An 18,131-nucleotide genomic window follows, 5' to 3' on the forward strand; every position below is an offset into this window, starting at 1 on the left:
AAGCGTCCTGCTACACGTCCGGAGGGACTCGAAGCTTCACCCGTAGAAGCTACCCCTCAGGAGGCCGTTCCGCTCATCTCAGGTCGAGAACCGCCCTCCACGACAGTTCTGCCTGCAGCCGAAGACGCCCCTGCTGCGGCGCCTGGAACTGCATCCGTCCGTCGGCACCCTAGGAAAAGCAGACGCTCGGCATCCACGTCGTCCACCGGCTCCATCCAATCTAGCAAGACGCTGCAGGAGGCACCGACGTCGCGCCAGGTGTCTCAAACGCCGAGCCACGCACCGGAAGCGCAACCCAGCGCCGTGACCGGAAGATCTCAACCAGCGACGCGGCTAATAAAGGGACCGGACGACGCCATGCAGCCACTCGGTCACCGCTCGCAGCAGGTGAGAAGGGCAAAGTTGAAGAGGCGGCAGCGCCACTTGCCATGGATTTCAGCGTCAGCAGTGGAGGGGTCCGTGCATGTCTGTGGGAGTGATGATGGTCTGGCACAAGATGTGCAATGAATAGGGAAGTGGCTATATTTCCGGCAGCCGGCAGAATAGTGCCAAAACAGAATGCCGGCAGTGCGGCTATGTAGCCATTCTGTCACCGCTCGGAACAGGTGAGATTCGAAGCAGGCCGCCGCGGCGGCTGCGTTTCGATGGGGGCGAAACGCAAAGGCGCCTGTGTGCTCTGCGATGTCAGTGCATGTTAAAGATACCCAGGTGGTCAAAATTGTTCCGGAGCACTCCACTGCGGCACCTCTTTTTTCCTTTCTTCTATCAGTCATTCCTTTATCCCTTCCTTTACGGCGCTGTTAGGGTGTCCGCCCATCCAGAGTTCCCGGATTCGAACCCGACCGCGGCGGCTGCATTTTTATGGAGGCAGAACGCTAAGGTGCCCGTGTGCTGTGCGATGTCAGTGCATGTTAAAGATCCCCAGGTAGTCGAAATTATTCCGGAGCCCTTCACTACGGCACCTCTTTCTCCCTTTCTTCTTTCACTCCCTCCTTTATCCGTTCCCTTACCACGCGCGGTTCAGGTGTACAACGATATATGAGACGGATACTGCGCCATTTCCTTTCCCCCAAAACCAATTATTATTATTATTATTATTATTATTATTATTATTATTATTATTATTATTATTATTATTATTATTATTATTATTATTATTATTATGTCCGCCGAGATATGAGACATACTGCGCCATTCCCTTTCCCCAACAAACCAATTTTCAATTTTCAGTGTCTGCTTTTGGCTTGGTGTAGTCACGTGGGAGTGTGTCGCCTTTATGTAGCTTTCCGAGATTCTTTGGGTTAGGTTCGATTGCCGGCTGCCGGGGTCTTTCTGTGTAGCGTACTCTGCCGGCAAAACAGTTGGCAATGACGTTTCATTGGCTGTGTGACGTGACGACGTGGTGTGACCAGAGTCAGTCGATGGGGTCAAACTGCCGGCAAATTTTACGGCGGGCTATTTTGACGGCTGCCGGTACAGTAGTTTCGTCCTGTGAATAACACGGATCATTAGCGATCAGTGATTCACCGATCCATTATGTGACTTATTGGTCACATAAGTGACCATGAGTCACGGGACCGATGAAATCGGTCATCGGCGACATGAGCGATGGTATATTGCGTACGAACGACGAGACCAGCGCTCGAGCCTTCAGTTGTCATGTCCCAGTGCCATGTGCCAGTGCCACAATCAGTTTCTATGTCCCAGTGCTGAACTTCTGCTGAAGGGGACGTCGTGCACAGATGTACTCTTGATCGGTCTTGGCGAACCGTTGTTTTGCAATGATACCCACAGGCAGAGCTCTCTCCGGAATAAGCTACTTTGGCGTTGTATGTCGCAACTGAATACTCCCACCGCCTGCAGCTTAGTATAGAGATCACTATCCAGATGGGTTTATACAGTGAAGATGCTTGTGTGCCGTGGCGTAAGAGCTTTGGGGAATGTGCTGTGTCTGGCCTTGTTGCCAGGTGGGTCAGATATTGGCACGAAGGAAATGGGGCGGTAAATTCACTCCTCTCATTCCTTTGCCTATAGGAAAGGCGACAAGTGCGAAATTTGTCTATGCACAGGTACACAAATGTCACTGTCACAACAAAAAACAAGTTTTTTATAATGCGGAGGAGAGCAATGCTCGGGGGCTCCGCAGCAAGTCGTCATTATAGTCTTAAGGATACTTGTTTTTTGAGCCGCGTACATAAAAAAGGTGTGTTAACCATACACTCTCAATACCTATTATGATCCCTGGGAAGTTTTCTCGAGTTTGCTGCGTCATTTCAACGCGTCGGTGCCGGCGTTGCGAGTGAAAAATTCCCGGAAAAGCAACCTAAGCGGGCCGCCCAAGTCACGTGACCTTGTGGCGCCATCTACCCACCGGGTTGTGAGGAACTGACCACCATGACAGGGGTCAGATAAATTAATGACTGGTGGCGAGAGGTCGCTCGGGAAGAGCTGAACCTGGGCCGCACAAGCCCCATCGGTGGCAGCATCTGCCATCGCAGGGTTGTGTCGCATCGCTTAACCGCTGCACCACTGCGCCAGAAGGGATATGAGGACGCTAAGGGATCTATGAATGTGAAGTTGGGAATGACGAATCCCGCATATAAGGGCATCAAAACGCTATCGCGTCATAGCCCTAAGCTGGCCGGAGCTTAAGTGCTCCCTCCAATTTTCGTTTAACGTCGTTGTTCTTATCCTCGTTAAGCTGAATTTACATAATTCGAGGCCTGTTTGCGGCTTTCTTTTTTTAACTTTCAAAGCAAGGAGGAATATTTCGATCAAAATCCCATTCTAAGCATTTTACCCCATAGGGAGTCGTGCACCCGGTCGAGAAAATTGTGGCAGCCATTGGAAAAGTGTGGTTGCCCAGCTGCAGTTGGTATAGAACTTAGCACCTCACGTAGGTAGATGCTGTGGCCATTGGATGTTTTTGCGCTGAAATGGAAAATGTGTGTACATGTGCGGGCAAAATGTGCAGAAATGTTCCATTTCTTCGGCTAAGAAAATGACACGTATGATTTCGCCTACGGTGTATCAGTTCACTTTGAAAAAAAAAAGTCACTATGCTCGAGCCACCGTCTTTTCTCTGCACGTGGCACAGCTTTCCGATGAGCAAGCTCCGGCACCAGCTTCTTCTCTGCCTGCTGTCACCGAAACCCGGACGCCAGCCCCTGAACTGGTTACCGGCGGCCGCACTGCACCTGAAACATTACCGGCAGCATCCGGGCCAGAGACCTCGACTGCGACCAGGCAATCCAGAGAATCGCCTCTGCAATCGGCAGCACGAGAGGGCACACCCCTCCACAGCAAGATGCGTCAGAAAGAGCGAATTTCAGGTTCGTTCCCTAGCGTTTCTTGACACTTTGTTGGGACGTCAGTCAGATCAAGAGGCAGATTGCAAAAGCAGCGAAGACTTCTGGAAGTATGACCGTCCGATTTTTTTTTTGTGGGGGGGGGGATGAAGTGAGAGCAGAAAGTGGACTCTATTTCAGGGTAAGGACACATTCATTACAAATACCTCATTCCTAAGAATGCGTCCTAACTTCAAACCTTCCTTTGGTTTAATAGGATAATATGCTGAGTTTGTTACTAACCTATAGCTATAGTTGTGGAAGCCATACGTGCTAGTCTCCCTGAAACGTATATATCCATTCATCTTTGTAAAAAAAAAAGAACGCTATCTAATTCAATTAAGATCCTTCACAAACCCACTTCTGTCTGGCACATGCTTGACATGCGGATGTTCAAACTTCTACAACTGACGTGAGTATGTAAGGCTAAAAGCAGTTCCCCGGCAGAAATGTCCGGAAAGCCTGAAAACAACGGCTGTCACACTGCGAATAGATCAGAATTCAATTTAATCAGTATTCAATTTGGCGACCTGGTGCATTTGTAGACGTGTGGGCGACGGCTATAGTTTCTCTACGGGATCGATCATTCGCTGTATCTAATAAAGAAGAAATAGTGCCCTTTTTCTCTACCCACAGATCCGGACGTCTTACTTTTATTTATTTTAAGACTGTGCGGGTAGTAGGAAGCTCCATCCTGCTGATTGTGTATTCAAGCGGGCGTCGTGCTGTTGTGGGGGTCGAAGCTCAAATGACGGGCAGGGGCGCGAGCTGCCAACGGCCCAAATGGTGTTGCACATAAAGAATGGAAGCGGGTGAGAGGGGCTTATTGCGTTGACGGTGGTTGAAAGTTTCCCTGAATTGATGAATTGGGTGCCGCTGAAAAAAACTGGATGACGCTTGAGAGGTGTGGAGGTGTAGCGTGCCAGTCTTGCGGCCCAAAGGACTAGTTTGCATGGTGTAGCAATTCAGGTTTCAATTAATTTTGATTTTATTTGGCTTGACTGCTGTCTTAGTTAAGGCAGCAGTTTATCTCCTCAGCACATCAGGGACTGACTGGAGTAGCCTCAATAATAATAATAATAATAATAATAATAATAATAATAATAATAATAATAATAATAATAATAATAATAATAATAATAATATTAATAATAATAATAATAATAATAATAATAATAATAATAATAATAATGATAATAATAATGATATTTGGTTTTTTGGAGAAAGGAAATGGCTCTGTATCTGTCTCATATATCGGCGGACACCTGAACCGCGCCATAAGGGAAGAGATAAAGGAGGGAGCGAAAGAAGAAAGGAAGAAAGAGGTGCCGTAGTGGAGGGCTGCGGAATAATTTCGACAACCTGAGGATAATTCTGCCAGATGCTTTGACAGAATTATTCTCAGGTTGTCGAAATTATTCCGCAGCCCTCCACTACGGCACCTCTTTCTTCCTTTCTTCTTTCGCTCCATCCTTTATCCCTTCCCTTATAGCGCGGTTCAGGTGTCCGCCGATATATGAGACAGATACAGAGCCATTTCCTTTCTCCAAAAAACCAATTATTATTATGAATATTATTAGATGCTTTGAATTATGCCCAAACTTTTATGTATGCTGATGACACATCCCTTCTCTTCTCTAGTCATGACCCTAATATGCTCGAAAGGCACGCTAATAGTAATCTTTCTCAGATGTGCCAGTGATTTTTACAAAATAAATTAACAATACACACCTCAAAGACTGAATACATTGTGTTCTTTAGTCCATATAAAAATTTATATGGCTTATATGAGTTACGAATGGGCGCAAACCCCCTCGAACGAGTCGATCAACAGGTATATCTTGGTGTAACTCTAGATTCAGCTTTCAATTTTAATCCTCACATAATTCGAGTAAGCAGCAAATTGAGACGGGCTTGCTTTGTCCTAATAAAAGCTAGAAAGTTCTTCTCGCTTCGCACATTAAAAATTTTGTATTATTGCCTTTTTCAAAACAATATCACTTACTGTGAGGAGTCCTGGGGACAAAACAATATCACTTACTGTGTGGAGTCCTGGGGACTTACGTATAACACATACTTAAAACAAATAGTAATTTTACAAAAAAGAGCACTTCGAATAATAACACATAGTAAACACACAGATAGATCCGCTCCGCTCTTTCGTCACTTAGACATTACACCTTTCTTTGCTATGCGGGATTTCAAACTAGCTTCTGTGGTTATACATATACTAAACCATAACATCCCACTATCATCATCTGTCTTTGTATATCCATCTCGTTCAACTAGAAATTTTTTCAGTTGTCGGTTTAACCTTCCAACTGTTAATAATGTGTACGGTAAAAGAACTATCGCCCATCCCACTGCTAAAATTTGGAACCAACTGCCTGCTAACTTAAAAGTAGGTCAATTCTCAATCGCCGATATAAAAACATTTTTCCGGAGCCAGCAATATTCGACTCCACTATAAGTCTGTGTTTTTCTTCGATGCATTCTTCCTTTTATTTTTTTTTGTCCTCCGAACTATTGTATAATTTCTTGAGCATTTCGCCTTTCTTTGTGTATAACTGTCGCATAACTGCTGTTACATGAATTCTGTGTAAAATACTGAGTTGTCTCGCTATAATTATTTTTTCGCACTTCCTGCATGGGCCCAAGTCTAGCCGAGAAGGCTAAGGGCCCAGATGATTCACATGTACTTCCTACTAGTCGTTTGAATAAAACTGACTTTGATTTTATTTTTTTTATCTTCAACGTGCACTGACATCGCACAACACACGGACGCCTTAGCGTTTTGCCTCCATAAAAACGCAGCCGCCGCAGTCGGGTTCGAACCCGGAAACTCCGGATCAGTAGCCGAGCGCCCTAACCACTGAGCCTCTGCGGCGGGGAGGGAAAAAAGGCCCTCCCTAAATAGGGAATTTCGGATTCATTTCAAGCAATTTTAGGTTACGGCACGAAAAATCAAAGTAGCGCTCTTTTGTTTTCTTTTTTTTTGTGTATATGTCGTGCAGGAGGGGTGGTCGACAATCGTCCGACGTCGAAGGCTGGCGTGGCGGCTAAAGAGGCCGCGAAAAGGGACATGTCGCACGAATCGGCCGTATCGGGTGCTCGGCTGTCCGAGGCCGATGGCTACGGCGTGACTAGGGTTTCCCAAGACACTGGTCACGGACCTGACCGGTGGGCGCAATTCCGGCACCCGGTGAGTCCTTGGGAGAGCTGCAGTAAGCCGTCAACCTGGGCTTAAATTTTAGGTGGCGGTTTGTGAATGGAAGCCATACGCGGAGCCTGTGATAATCACTTGCGGACCTATCATGGCCCAAATACTTGGCAAATAGAGGCCCAAAATTAAGGGATCGTTGCTTGAAAAATCGTCGAAATCTGTTTTGATGATATTTTTTTGTCCTTCTATAGGCGTCCCAGCTTTAAAATGTTTCATGAACGCTTTTTAAGTTTCAGCTTGATCGTAAGGACGACCATCATGATATCGATTAGAATTTACTTGATCAGAAAAGATCGTTGCCTGTTTAGTACGCCACATGTTTGCTCAGCATAAGTGCGCCCAGATCTCAAGAGGCTTATGGCAGGGTTAACTGGGGGAATATGCGAGAGGTCTTTGTCTCGGAGTGGGCGCAGTGATGCTGATGATGATCTCATGATCAATGTTCACTTTTCTGATGCGATGTCAGAAACCACTAGGCATTTTTTTTTGGCTGCCTTGAAATAGAATATTGCTATAAGTTATACACTACGTTGTAAGCGTTCCCCTCAATTCCTGGGTGCATCTGTTGCAGCCCGCCACCGATGTGAAGACCAGTGATCCACCACCAACGATGAGGGAACGTGACTGGACCAAGCCGTTCATCGCGGTTTCCGCCCTGGCAACAGCTTCCATCGTGGTCGCCGTCGTGCTGACAGTCTTTTTGCTGCCTCACGGTAACGGGACCCATAGGGACAGCCGACCAGTCTGCTCGACGGCGGACTGTGTGGGCCACGGGTACATCATAGGGATCAACCGCAGCCGGGGAACAGCGCCATGCGACGACTTTGGCCGCTTCGTTTGCTCCGGCTGGACCGGCAAGTACGGCAACTTGGCGTTCTCTGTGCGTGCAGAGGCCATCGCCGATTGGATCGAGGGAATAATGCTGTCCAGCTTGCGGGTCGACAAAACAGCCACCGTACTAGACAGACCCCTGAGAATGATGCGCGACTGTGTGGAGAGGGACAGCGATAACGATGACCGCGGCCCCGTGCAGGAACTGCTGAACTTCGTCAAAGGTCGAATCTTCTCCTGGCCTACCAGGGACTGGGACGAAGATGAAGTGGTCCCTTCTTGGAAACCTCTTCGGGCACTTATCGAGCTTGCCGTGTTGTGGGGGCTGCCTCTGTGGTTCCGGGTCGACTTGTTGCCGAAGACGATGGAATCGCGACGAGTTCGTGTCGTCGTCAGCCCTTCCCCGTTGGCAACAATTTTTCGTCGGATTCAAAACGAGCTTATGGTACACGAGGAAGTTTATTCTTATTACGTAAAAAGGTTCATTGAAAGTATATATAACGAACGGCCAGCTGCTCGTGCTTACGAGACTTTCTTGCGGGGAAGTGCCAAGATGCAGAGCCATGTCTTCGGCAACCTCAGCGACGCCGCAGATTCCTCGTACTTTGTGCCCAAGATTGTGACGATACCGGGGCTTACTTCCATCGCGAACTTAAGCCCCAAGGACTGGAAGGTGGCGCTGCAAGATGTCAACGGTTTGTCACTGACGAGCAAGAGCCTGCTCTTGATCACAAACGACATGATTCTGCAGGCGATGAACACCATCTTCAGGACCTACACTGCAAGGGAGATCTGGTTCCACACATCTTGGTGGTTCGTGCAAATCATGGGTCCGACAACCAGCGACGCGCTGTTCAACGAAGCCGCCATCCATCCACTGGGGAAATCTTACCAGTCCATACTCTGCGCCGTTCACGTGGATGCTTCCTACGGCGCCCTGCTAACGGCCGCTCTCAAGACTCGCCTCCCAGATGCCGAGCGACGGACCATCAGTAGCGTGATGCGCAGCATCGAGGGGGTCACACTTGCAAAGGTGCGTTCATCTTCCAGGTTGAACCCAGAAACAAGGTCAGCGCTCGAAGACATGATCAATAAAACGAGGACAGTCTTATGGCCAGATGAACACCTGGGCAGTATCGAAAAGCTAGAGAAGTTCTACGGCCTTCCCTACAACAACTCGAGAAGCTTTTTCCTGGAATGGCTGCGTAGCAGAGAGCATCTGCAGCGCACCATGAATACAAGCGAGTATACTGAGGCCACAAGCGTGCATAGACTGGCTGTGAATCGCTTGGGCTGGTACAACGCTGCCCTGGGCGTGATATCGATGTCCGTGGCTCTTCTGGCGCCTCCGTTCTACTCCGCCCGCGGCACGAGCGCGATGCTCTACGCCGGTCTGGGCTACATTTACGCCGAGGAGTTGCTTTACGCTCTCAATTCTATGCTTTGCCTCCTCAAAGACGGAAAAATTCTTCCTCGCGTGGACGCTGACACCCGCCGAGCACTATGGAGCGCGCCGTGTCCTATTTGGTGCCCCTATATCAAGGGGAGCTATTTGCTGTTCCCCGGACTTCAAGCAGTTGACATCGCCTACGCGGCGTATGTTCGAGATCGCGATGAAGACTCCGATCTGCCGATCAAGGGCCTCGAGAGCTACAGCGCTGATCAGCTGTTCTTCATCACCGCGTGCCACGCGGGTTGCCGAGGAGACCGAAAAGGCACCCTCTCGAATCAGGCCTGCGCTACAGCGCTCAAGAAGTTTGTACCCTTCGTAAGAGCTTTCTCCTGTTCAGAAAGCTCTGACATGGACGCTTTTGAAAAGTGCCACTACTTCTAATTAGGCGGGTCAGCGTTGAGGGTGCTACTTTTCCTCACTTTTCTGTTTCTTGTGTGGCGTTAAGATCGCTAATGACGCTTCCGTTTGGCGTATGCGGTAAGCGGGAAATATAAAACCCTTAAAAGAAAACTGGCGCTCACACGAAATCGCGGAACTTTGAAGAAACTTTGCATACCTGTGCTCACTGTGCATTATTTAAAGAACTGATTTTATAACTCGGAGGTCCGAGCTGGCTTTACCTCTGGTGGGAACAGTGGCTCTCACTTTTCCATGTTTGCGCAGAGGGGTGTTGCCCAGGCCACCTAGCGGTAGGTTGTTAGAAAATAGTAAAGGAATAGTGTAGGTGTAGTGTAGGAATTCATCTGTTTGTGACCTGATATACACGGCGAAAATTGGGCTTACGATCTTAGTAACGCCGAATGTCTCTGGAGAGCATTAGTTTCGTGTTCGTGTATTGTGTCCTAATATGCTTCTGGCACTTAAGGCCAAGAATGCTGCCCGTTGGATCGCTGAGCAAAAAGGAACTATAGCCTTTTGTTTGGCATACTGTTTATGTTGATGCGCTCTTGTCCCTGAGGTGGTGCGATTTCGTAACGGACGTGCAAGCCTAAAGGGTGCCAAGTTCAATGCAGATGGTGTAGACTAATAAATATGTCTGTCAGTGTTTGTATGTAAAAAACAGGTCTAAACGACTTTTCTGTTCCCTCGCCTGAAACGTACACAGGACGCACTCACTCAGTCCATCCTCTCACGGAAAGAGCTTTTATCAGCTAGAAAAGTCCAAACACGAAATGCAGGTGCCGCCACCATCGGCTGATTTCACCTGTTAGCCATGTGCGTCGCCGCCGAATTTCTAGCGCGTATTCCAAGGACTACGCTACAACGACATTCCCTTCCAGACAGCGGCAACCAGGCGTCCTTAGCTTGGGCATCACGTGTTTGAATGGCGTGGCGGGAAAAATTGTACATTCAATTTTCAGGGCCATAACTGCGTCTCCTGCAACTGGAAAAAAACATTAACATCCCGAAAGAACAATCAAGTTTTCCTGAAGCTATTTCTTCCGTGGAATTGTATTTTGTGCACCTCGAGAGTTCGAGCGTACTCCGAATACTCTAACGAAGCCGTTGCAAGTTTGCGGAATGTTCGCAAGTTCAGTAACTGCGTCCGTGCAGCCGCTGTTCAAAGAACTGTTAAAAAACATCATCTGTAGAAAACTACCTCGTGTGCATCTTGTTCAGAACAGTAATATTTTTATAAGCAAAAGAACCATTGCCTTTTATGATAGTAAAGCCATGTTTGTGAACTTTCTCTAAAGCCTGCCCCTGTACTCATTTCGGGTGCCTTCTCACCTCCCCAGCTTCTGGTACCCCGCATACAGCTACACTAGTAATATTGCTACATCCACTTTCATCAATGTCGCTTTATGCGTCACTCTCTTGAATGCGTGCACAATTTGGCGCAGTCAGTGAGTTCGTTCCACAGAGCGTTTCGAGACTGCATATGTGTGTTTTAAAAAAGTTCTTTTCTAGGGCCAGTGTGGAAGTAAAGACTCCGGACTGAGAGCATCGCCTCATTGTTTGTTCGGTCTAAGGGGCGGATAAGCAAGAGGTGCTTGTTAAAAACTTTAGCATGCTGTCCTCGTTGCTGGATGAAAGAGGGTGGACAAAAGCTGACGAGCCTGTTTTATTTTATAGCTGACCTTAAACAGTGCCCATGACAAAAGCTCGGTTTTGGGTGCTTTATGAATGTTAAAGAGAGAAAAATATGATTGTCTCAAGCCTAACCTGAACATCCCATCGATTCCCCTTTATTAGTCGACGAAATGTGGAAAGGTAAAGGAAATAAGCTATAGAAAACGGCTCTACCGAAATGCTGTAGTACTGCTGTAGTCTCACAGCGCCTGAATAAAAGCATCCCTGCCTAATTGTTCTTGCATGAAGTTTCTGTGTGACGTTTCTTGACATCACGGTTCGTGTCTCTACCAAGTGCCAACTACACAATAAGCACAGCAAAGCAGAATACTTACTAGGAATTTTATTTATGAAGTATTTCGACACACACACACACACACACACACACACACACACACACACACACACACACACACACACACACACACACACACACACACACACACACACACACACACACACACACATATATATATATATATATATATATATATATATATATATATATATATATATATATATATATATATATATATATATAAAGGCTGGTCTTCCAGCCGAAACGTCGTGAATTAAATCCTGTTATGTTTCTTCAATTTTTGGTGATTTTATATTATATTGACCAAATCAGCTGCCAGAAATCACTTTTGGTATATATATATATATATATATATATATATATATATATATATATATATATATATATATATATATATATACAGTGCACATAAAACAGTCATCAATCAGTCCCGTCACATGTTCCTTCGTAACGCCCATCTTTCCCCATCCCCCATTTTCCCCCCAAAACCCTTTCGTTAGCAGCGATAGGGACGTGCTGCTCACGCAAGTCTCTGTACAATAATATATTGTTTCAGCCTCGATAATTTCCCGTGATATTTGGTCTCCGTTTCGATCAATTATCACTGTGTTTTGATAACAAGGTTCACACCTGCAGTTCCGGCAATGGATGACGAGGTTCCCATCGTTTTCACTTCTTAAGTTCCTCTTGAGCTCGCTGAGCCTATCATTTGAACATCGTCCCGTTTGACCGTGGGACCAACATAAGTTTTTCCGTGCGTATGTGTGTGCGTCTGAACTTTCTGTCCATGTCTTCCAGCGCCGTTTTGGAAAAGAAGATGTTCATTTCGAGGTTCCATGCTCTTATCCTCCTATCATCAAGGTCTATACGGATCTGGTCTTGCCCAAGCGTTGCCCACTATGAGGTAGCAGCTGTGGAGCGCCATGCTTTTCAGGGCAGTGCGTTGTTGTGATGTTCTACGCATGTGTTCGCATTCGGTGCTGGCGGGGTGCCAAAAGTGACTACGTGTGTACAGGTTGTTAAACACTGCAAATACTGCGGGTTCGTGCCTATCTGATAGCTCTCGCACTATCTGGTATTCTCCACGTTCTGAAACCATCGTCATACAGTGCACGCCTCGCATCTAACCCTGAAAGTGCCAAAGGTCATCGGCATTCTCGACATCCTACTACAAAAGCTTCTCCAGGTATAGGAAGAAGTGTCCTGAGGCTGGTGTGAACAATACAGCACTCCAACGTGGATGGAAAAGTCAGATGCATCAAGGAACTGGCCTTACTGCGAAATTACTATATGTCATTGCTAATTTCGGACCTAAATGTTCTTGCGTGCAGTTTTGGATGTGACTTTCCTTGACATCACGATCTCTTATCTCTGCCAAGTGCCAACTCACAATAAACACAGCAATGCAGAGTACAAGAAAATCCGGAAAAAATAAAGCAGGAACGCAGACAGCTCTTGAATCGGCGTAGGGAGAGCTCTGTTTTGATTGTTAGCCAGGTCTTCAATACACACAGTCTGGACGCCACATCTTTTCCACCCAGTAAGAGTAGAATACAAGCCAGTTTCGAACAAACGGCGCACAAGGTTTCCGTAAGCACGAGTGTGGGCGTAATCTCTCCGCGCCGGTATTGCTGCAAGTAAAAGTCCCATCCTTTCACGCGACTCTACGTACTCGCGTGAATAGAGCCCCCTTCTGCAATCGTTCAATCCCAGAGTGAAACAGGCAAAACTGGCCTCCGTGCACAGAGAAAACAGTCCTCAACAGTCTCGGTCACAAGCTCTTTGCGCTCCGTCGTGCTTCGGAAAGCGCGAATAATCTTCTCGTGTAGATTGTGTCGAATGTTAACGGTGTTGTATTGAGCAATACTGGTCAGGCCACAGTCATCCAGGAGACAAGGTGCCAATATTCCTTCGTCCAATGAGACCTCAAGTTGTTCTAGGGTGTCTATGGAATTCGGAGGTACCAGGACACAGAGCCGAGAGGTCAGTACCCCGCGAAAGTAGACAGACAGAGGCATAATGGCCAAGAGCCAAATGAGCAGGAACAGTTTTCCGAATGGCCATCTGCGTGGAGGACTCTCGCATCGTCCTCCAGTGTCGTCCGTCAGTATCGAGGCACCGAGAAAAGTTCCTACCAAAAAGAATGCTGAGTCTATTTCCGGAAAACTCCGGCCGTATTCAAACGACTTTGCGCAGTTAGAGAACAAGCCAGGCCGCAAGAGTGGTGACCGAGATGAGGAGGATCACCATACGAGCCTGTGCCAGGAAGTCGAAGAAGGAAAGATCTGAAGTGTATGAATTCCTCCATGTGTGAAACGTTTCCTGCCTGTGCTCAAAAATGGGTGGAATGTAGTATGCCGCGAAGGCCCTTGAATCGATTGCGGTGAGAGCCATGGGGATACCGAATTCGCCGCGGTAAGCCACATAGAGAGCGCTAAGAATACTCGGATACAGTCTTTCCATTAGCGTGAAATTCAGACTTTTTAGTGCGGTGTTCATCACGGTGTGGTCCTGTTCGTCGCACCCCGCATATTTCGGTTTACCACCGCTGGGCTCGGAAACGCAACCGAAGACGATAGTTGGATTCTGTGGCTTCCAGGTGTAAGGGGCCGTCATGTTGCGGTCGTCCAGCGAGCACGTTCGACAGAAGACGAACACCCTTCGTTTAGACGGGAGGCTTCTTTCCGAGCCTCCTGCGTCCCAGTTGAGCGACGTGGCGACGCAAAGCGAGTATAATTTTTTAAGGGCGGGTACTATTTCAGGCTGCAGCTCATCGTGGCCTTCGTCAAATGCGATCCACGTGGTGGAGTAGGCCGACAGGTGATCTGTTAAGAAGTAGCGAATGCAAGCTGCTTTCTGTTCGTCCGTACCCAGGGGGACGATGACAGTTCGCACGTTCATATGTCTGTTTGGCTGGATGAGAGCTCCAGTTAGCTTCTTGTTGTGGTACGACCACAGGGTTGCCTTATGTGGAAAGGCTCGCATTAATGAATCGTCGAAGGAGTTCCTCTGTTTGCCGCACGAGAGGAATGCAACCGCGTCGGTTGGACGGACTCGCTCTTCTGCGAGATTGATGGCACTTTGAATGAGCTCACGCGATACGCCGAAGACAGCGGGATGTTCCGCGTAGATACTCTGCGAGAAACCTCGCAGAATAACCAGTACGACAACAATCAGAAAACTAGGCATTTCCGCATGAGGCTTACTAATGCGGTTTTTAAACTGCGCTGGTTCTTGCACTTTTTAGTGCGGTGCTTTTTCCAGGGGTTTGCAATACGGAAAGGCTGTAGCACGCATCATCAAATTTGTATTTGATGGCGATATTACCCAGTACAACTGTCACCCAATGGCTGAACAATGATGAAATTATGCATAACTGACAACGAGCCCAATTTACAGCGCAACTGCGATAATATGCTGGCGCTAAGTTCGCTATGTCTTCCGAAGTTGAACTGTGATGGAACACAATAGTTCTACGCACTATGCGAGTGCTTTGAAGCAAAGAGTGTACTTATTCACTCAAACGAAGGGCTCAGTTCTTGCTGAGCGTCATCAACAGCATTAAAAATGCGTTGTTTTGCGTGACTGAAGAAATACATAATCAACGCGTCTCGCAAGCGCAATTATGTCTTTCAGTACGACCTGGCAGTATTTTTTGGTAAATATGGTCCTTGCTGAAAACTGCACTAGAACTCATATATGTAGGAACCTGGTTAAAAACTTGGTTTAGAGGTTAAAAATGTTAACCTGCTCATTACGCGAAGGCAACGCGAGTTTTAAGAGGTAGCAACCACATAAAGTAGCAATGTACCAAACAAGGCTTATTCTTTGAACAGTCGTGCTCACTGGCCGGCACGATATTCCCTGACTGACCGAAGTTTGGCTTTTTAAGGCGGCAAGCACCACAGCCTTCATTCAGTTAAAAAACTTCCACGTGGTCTCCCGTCCCAAGAAGCGTTACCTGGAAGGGAGAAAAGGATATTTTAATTGGTGCAACATACATTTCAGAATACCTGATTTATTTCTTTAAACATTAACCTGCTGGTATTTATTCGTTTTTAAATGATTCAGCCTTTCTATAACCTAGTCAGAGGTTAGCCACATGCGACCCTTTTACTAATTAAGTGCGTTAAGCAAGGGATTAGTGGCGACTAGGGTAGGAAACTGGATGAGGCGGTGCGTAATTTCTCGCCAGTGAAAGAGCGAAAGTCAAGCGAATTAAGGAACGAGGCAGGTGATGATTAAAAATCGCCTCCATCTTGGGCATCAGAATGAAATGTATATGTGTTTGTGCGGCCGCACGGAAAAAAGTCAGTAGTTTTTGTGATCTCCTGTCCGGTAGTCATGATCCTCCTTCGGCCTGTTTTTTGCGTTCTTTTGCGACGCGAGTAGACGTCGAAGACCGCTTAACAAGAGAAAAAAAACGCAAGTTCCGACTTTAATTAACCTGTGTAAATAATTGCTTTCACGACTTGTTTCTGCAGAAGGAATTCCTGGAATCAATCGATGGATGATCTCGATGACCAATGACACAAATAGGATGCAACACACGAGCGTTGACTACCAAGTGAAATTTTATGTCGAAGGCCAGACAATTGTATAGAATAAAAAATGGGCAACACCTGCCAGAGACATGCTCGTGATTTTTCGCTCACTACGCCAACGCCGACAAAGCTGACGCAGGATTTTCTGCGTAACAGGGCCTTCAACGTTTTCGCGTTAACAGGTACGGTTCTACACTCCGTTTCATACATCAGGTGCAACGCTGTGAAAGGTACGGTAGTAGTCCGGACGGGAAAATAAAGGGAGGCGTGTTACTCCGCGCTTGCTCTGTGGCCGATTGTGGTCTAAGGCACGAGAACGGTACAGCGTGACGTCAGCAGCAAGGGTCCATTTGATCAAGTTCATGACAAATGTGTCATGTAGTAACCCTGCAGACAAAGGATTCACTATGCTTCGCTCACCACAAGGAACGCACTACTTTTTGGTCGCGGATGCAGGCAGCGCAAACAAGCGCGCTAGCTTTGAGCGTTGCACCTGATGTATGAAACGGAGTATACGTATGTGATTCTTACGTACGCAGTCCTCCTTAAGCCGCCATATTGGCTCCATTTAGGTGCCCTTTCTTAGTCAAAAATTTGCCTTGCTACCATGTATTTTTAAAACCAGGCCTTCTATTCGAAGACTGGCTCGTAAATTGTTCTCCGTCACCTGGATGGCGAGCGGTTAATAGCCCTCTTATGCAGCGCCCGAATCCAGTGCATTCATTTTACGCCCGGCAACTAAGCATCTTTTCGGCGCCGCGCTGATTCACCCTTTTCGTGCACATTAGCCAAGCGTTTACGAAGTTGTCAATAACAGCAATATATAACAATGCAGTGACCGTTTACTCACCGGTCGAACAAAGAGAGAGCCTTAAAGGTCGCAACGTTTCTCCGCAGTAGCATGCGTGCACCTGTAGAAATCTTTCTTCTCGAATACGCGATGTCCTACACTGCGCCTCGCTACGTCAATAATATTTCCCCTACACTTACCGAGAAACACAGCATAGCGTGAATTTTCTGCATATATTTTGTATTTCGACGTCAAGGGTCTCATGCAAAATTTATTGCGCGACAAAGAGCTTCTGAGAAAGGAAATGACTAAACACAGCCGCTTTATTTAAGATGAAGGAGGCGAGAGATCGATGCATAATTTTAATGAAACGACTTTGTTTAGTGGGAACGTTGTTGCTGTTTGAAAATGGAGGCTTTCCTTATACTTGGTGCGAGTGGCCATTACAAGGGATGCCTTGGCGTACTTTATTTCATCCATGACTGTGCCATATTATCTACAATACAGAAGTGCAAGAATTCTTAGTTTTTTTTTTCTTTTACCTGTGCTTGCATTAAAACCACTGACATTTAATGCGATAACAGAAGCGCTGTCGGAAGAAATAAATGCCGTCGGTCACAAAATTCCCCGATTGACTAGAGGGAGGGGTTGTCACCAGACCGAATTTCCATTGGCTGAAGGCAAGTGACTTTCCAGAACGGAAGTGGCGACACTTTCGGGACAGGCTTCAACAGCTTCTAATGCTAACGCACTGCCAAAGCATACTGTAATTCGATGTCCCTGTGAATTTTTATCGCATGATTAGGTTTGATTTGGTGTTCGAGGTTTAACGTCCTAAAGCGACTCAGACTATGAGGGATTGCGAAGTGAAGAGCTCTGGAAACTTCGACCACCTGGGGTTGTTTAACGTGCACTGACATCGCGCACCACGCGGGCCTCTAGAATTTCGCCTCCATCGAAATTCGATCGCCGCTGCCGCAATCGAACCCGAGTCTTTATAGTCAGCAACCGAGCACCATAACCACTGAGCCACCGTGGCGTGGCGGCTTATCGCACGATTAGGATGGTAAAGAAAACCGTTTGATTCTATTTTGTGTTCTTCGTGATCCTAATTTTAATGCCTGATGGATATTTTGTGCACTCGCTGGACAAGTTTTTCAGCTTCTCAAGATGTTGACCCCCATAGATGAATCGCCACAGCAAATGCAACAAGAAACCATGACTTGCACCATATCCGCATTTCTTGGTTTTCATTCAGTGCGTAAATAAACGCCCAAATAAAATCGCCACGCAATCTCACCTCCGTAGACATCGCCGCAAGGTGCTAGTTTTATTGTAGTCCGAAGAAAATTTTCTGTTAATTACCAACATTAAAATTCAGGTGTACATCGACGCCCACTTTGTCCTCCTGGTTCAACCGTATTTCACCGGACGCCAACTTATTCAGGAGTTCGAGCACGGAACGGCTCAAAGATGCCGTCTTAGTTACCGCCCCACCTGGTGTGTCACGGCGCTCCGGGCCGCAGCGGCCAGAAGTGGAGTTGAACTTAA

At 47.0% G+C, this 18,131-nt stretch overlaps 2 protein-coding genes across 2 annotated transcripts in view; one reads left to right on the plus strand and one right to left on the minus strand.

The window, feature by feature from the left end:
• Positions 1 to 6,279: 6,279 nt before the first annotated feature.
• LOC144133188 (neprilysin-like) lies at positions 6,280 to 11,169 on the plus strand. The gene is made up of 2 exons (XM_077666078.1): positions 6,280 to 6,549; positions 7,142 to 11,169. Exons 1-2 carry the CDS (start codon positions 6,430 to 6,432, stop codon positions 9,233 to 9,235), a joined length of 2,214 nt encoding a protein of 737 aa, XP_077522204.1. The 5' UTR covers positions 6,280 to 6,429; the 3' UTR covers positions 9,236 to 11,169.
• A 2,273-nt stretch (positions 11,170 to 13,442) lies between these two features.
• Positions 13,443 to 18,131, minus strand: part of LOC144134461 (uncharacterized) — a 30,865-nt gene continuing 26,176 nt past the window's right edge. The window contains exon 9 of the mRNA XM_077667372.1: positions 13,443 to 14,381. Within this exon, the coding sequence (XP_077523498.1) occupies positions 13,443 to 14,381 (939 nt within the window). The remainder of the gene's footprint in view (positions 14,382 to 18,131) is intronic.

Source organism: Amblyomma americanum, chromosome 5 (genome assembly GCF_052857255.1).
Source record: "Amblyomma americanum isolate KBUSLIRL-KWMA chromosome 5, ASM5285725v1, whole genome shotgun sequence".
NCBI lineage: Eukaryota > Metazoa > Arthropoda > Arachnida > Ixodida > Ixodidae > Amblyomma > Amblyomma americanum.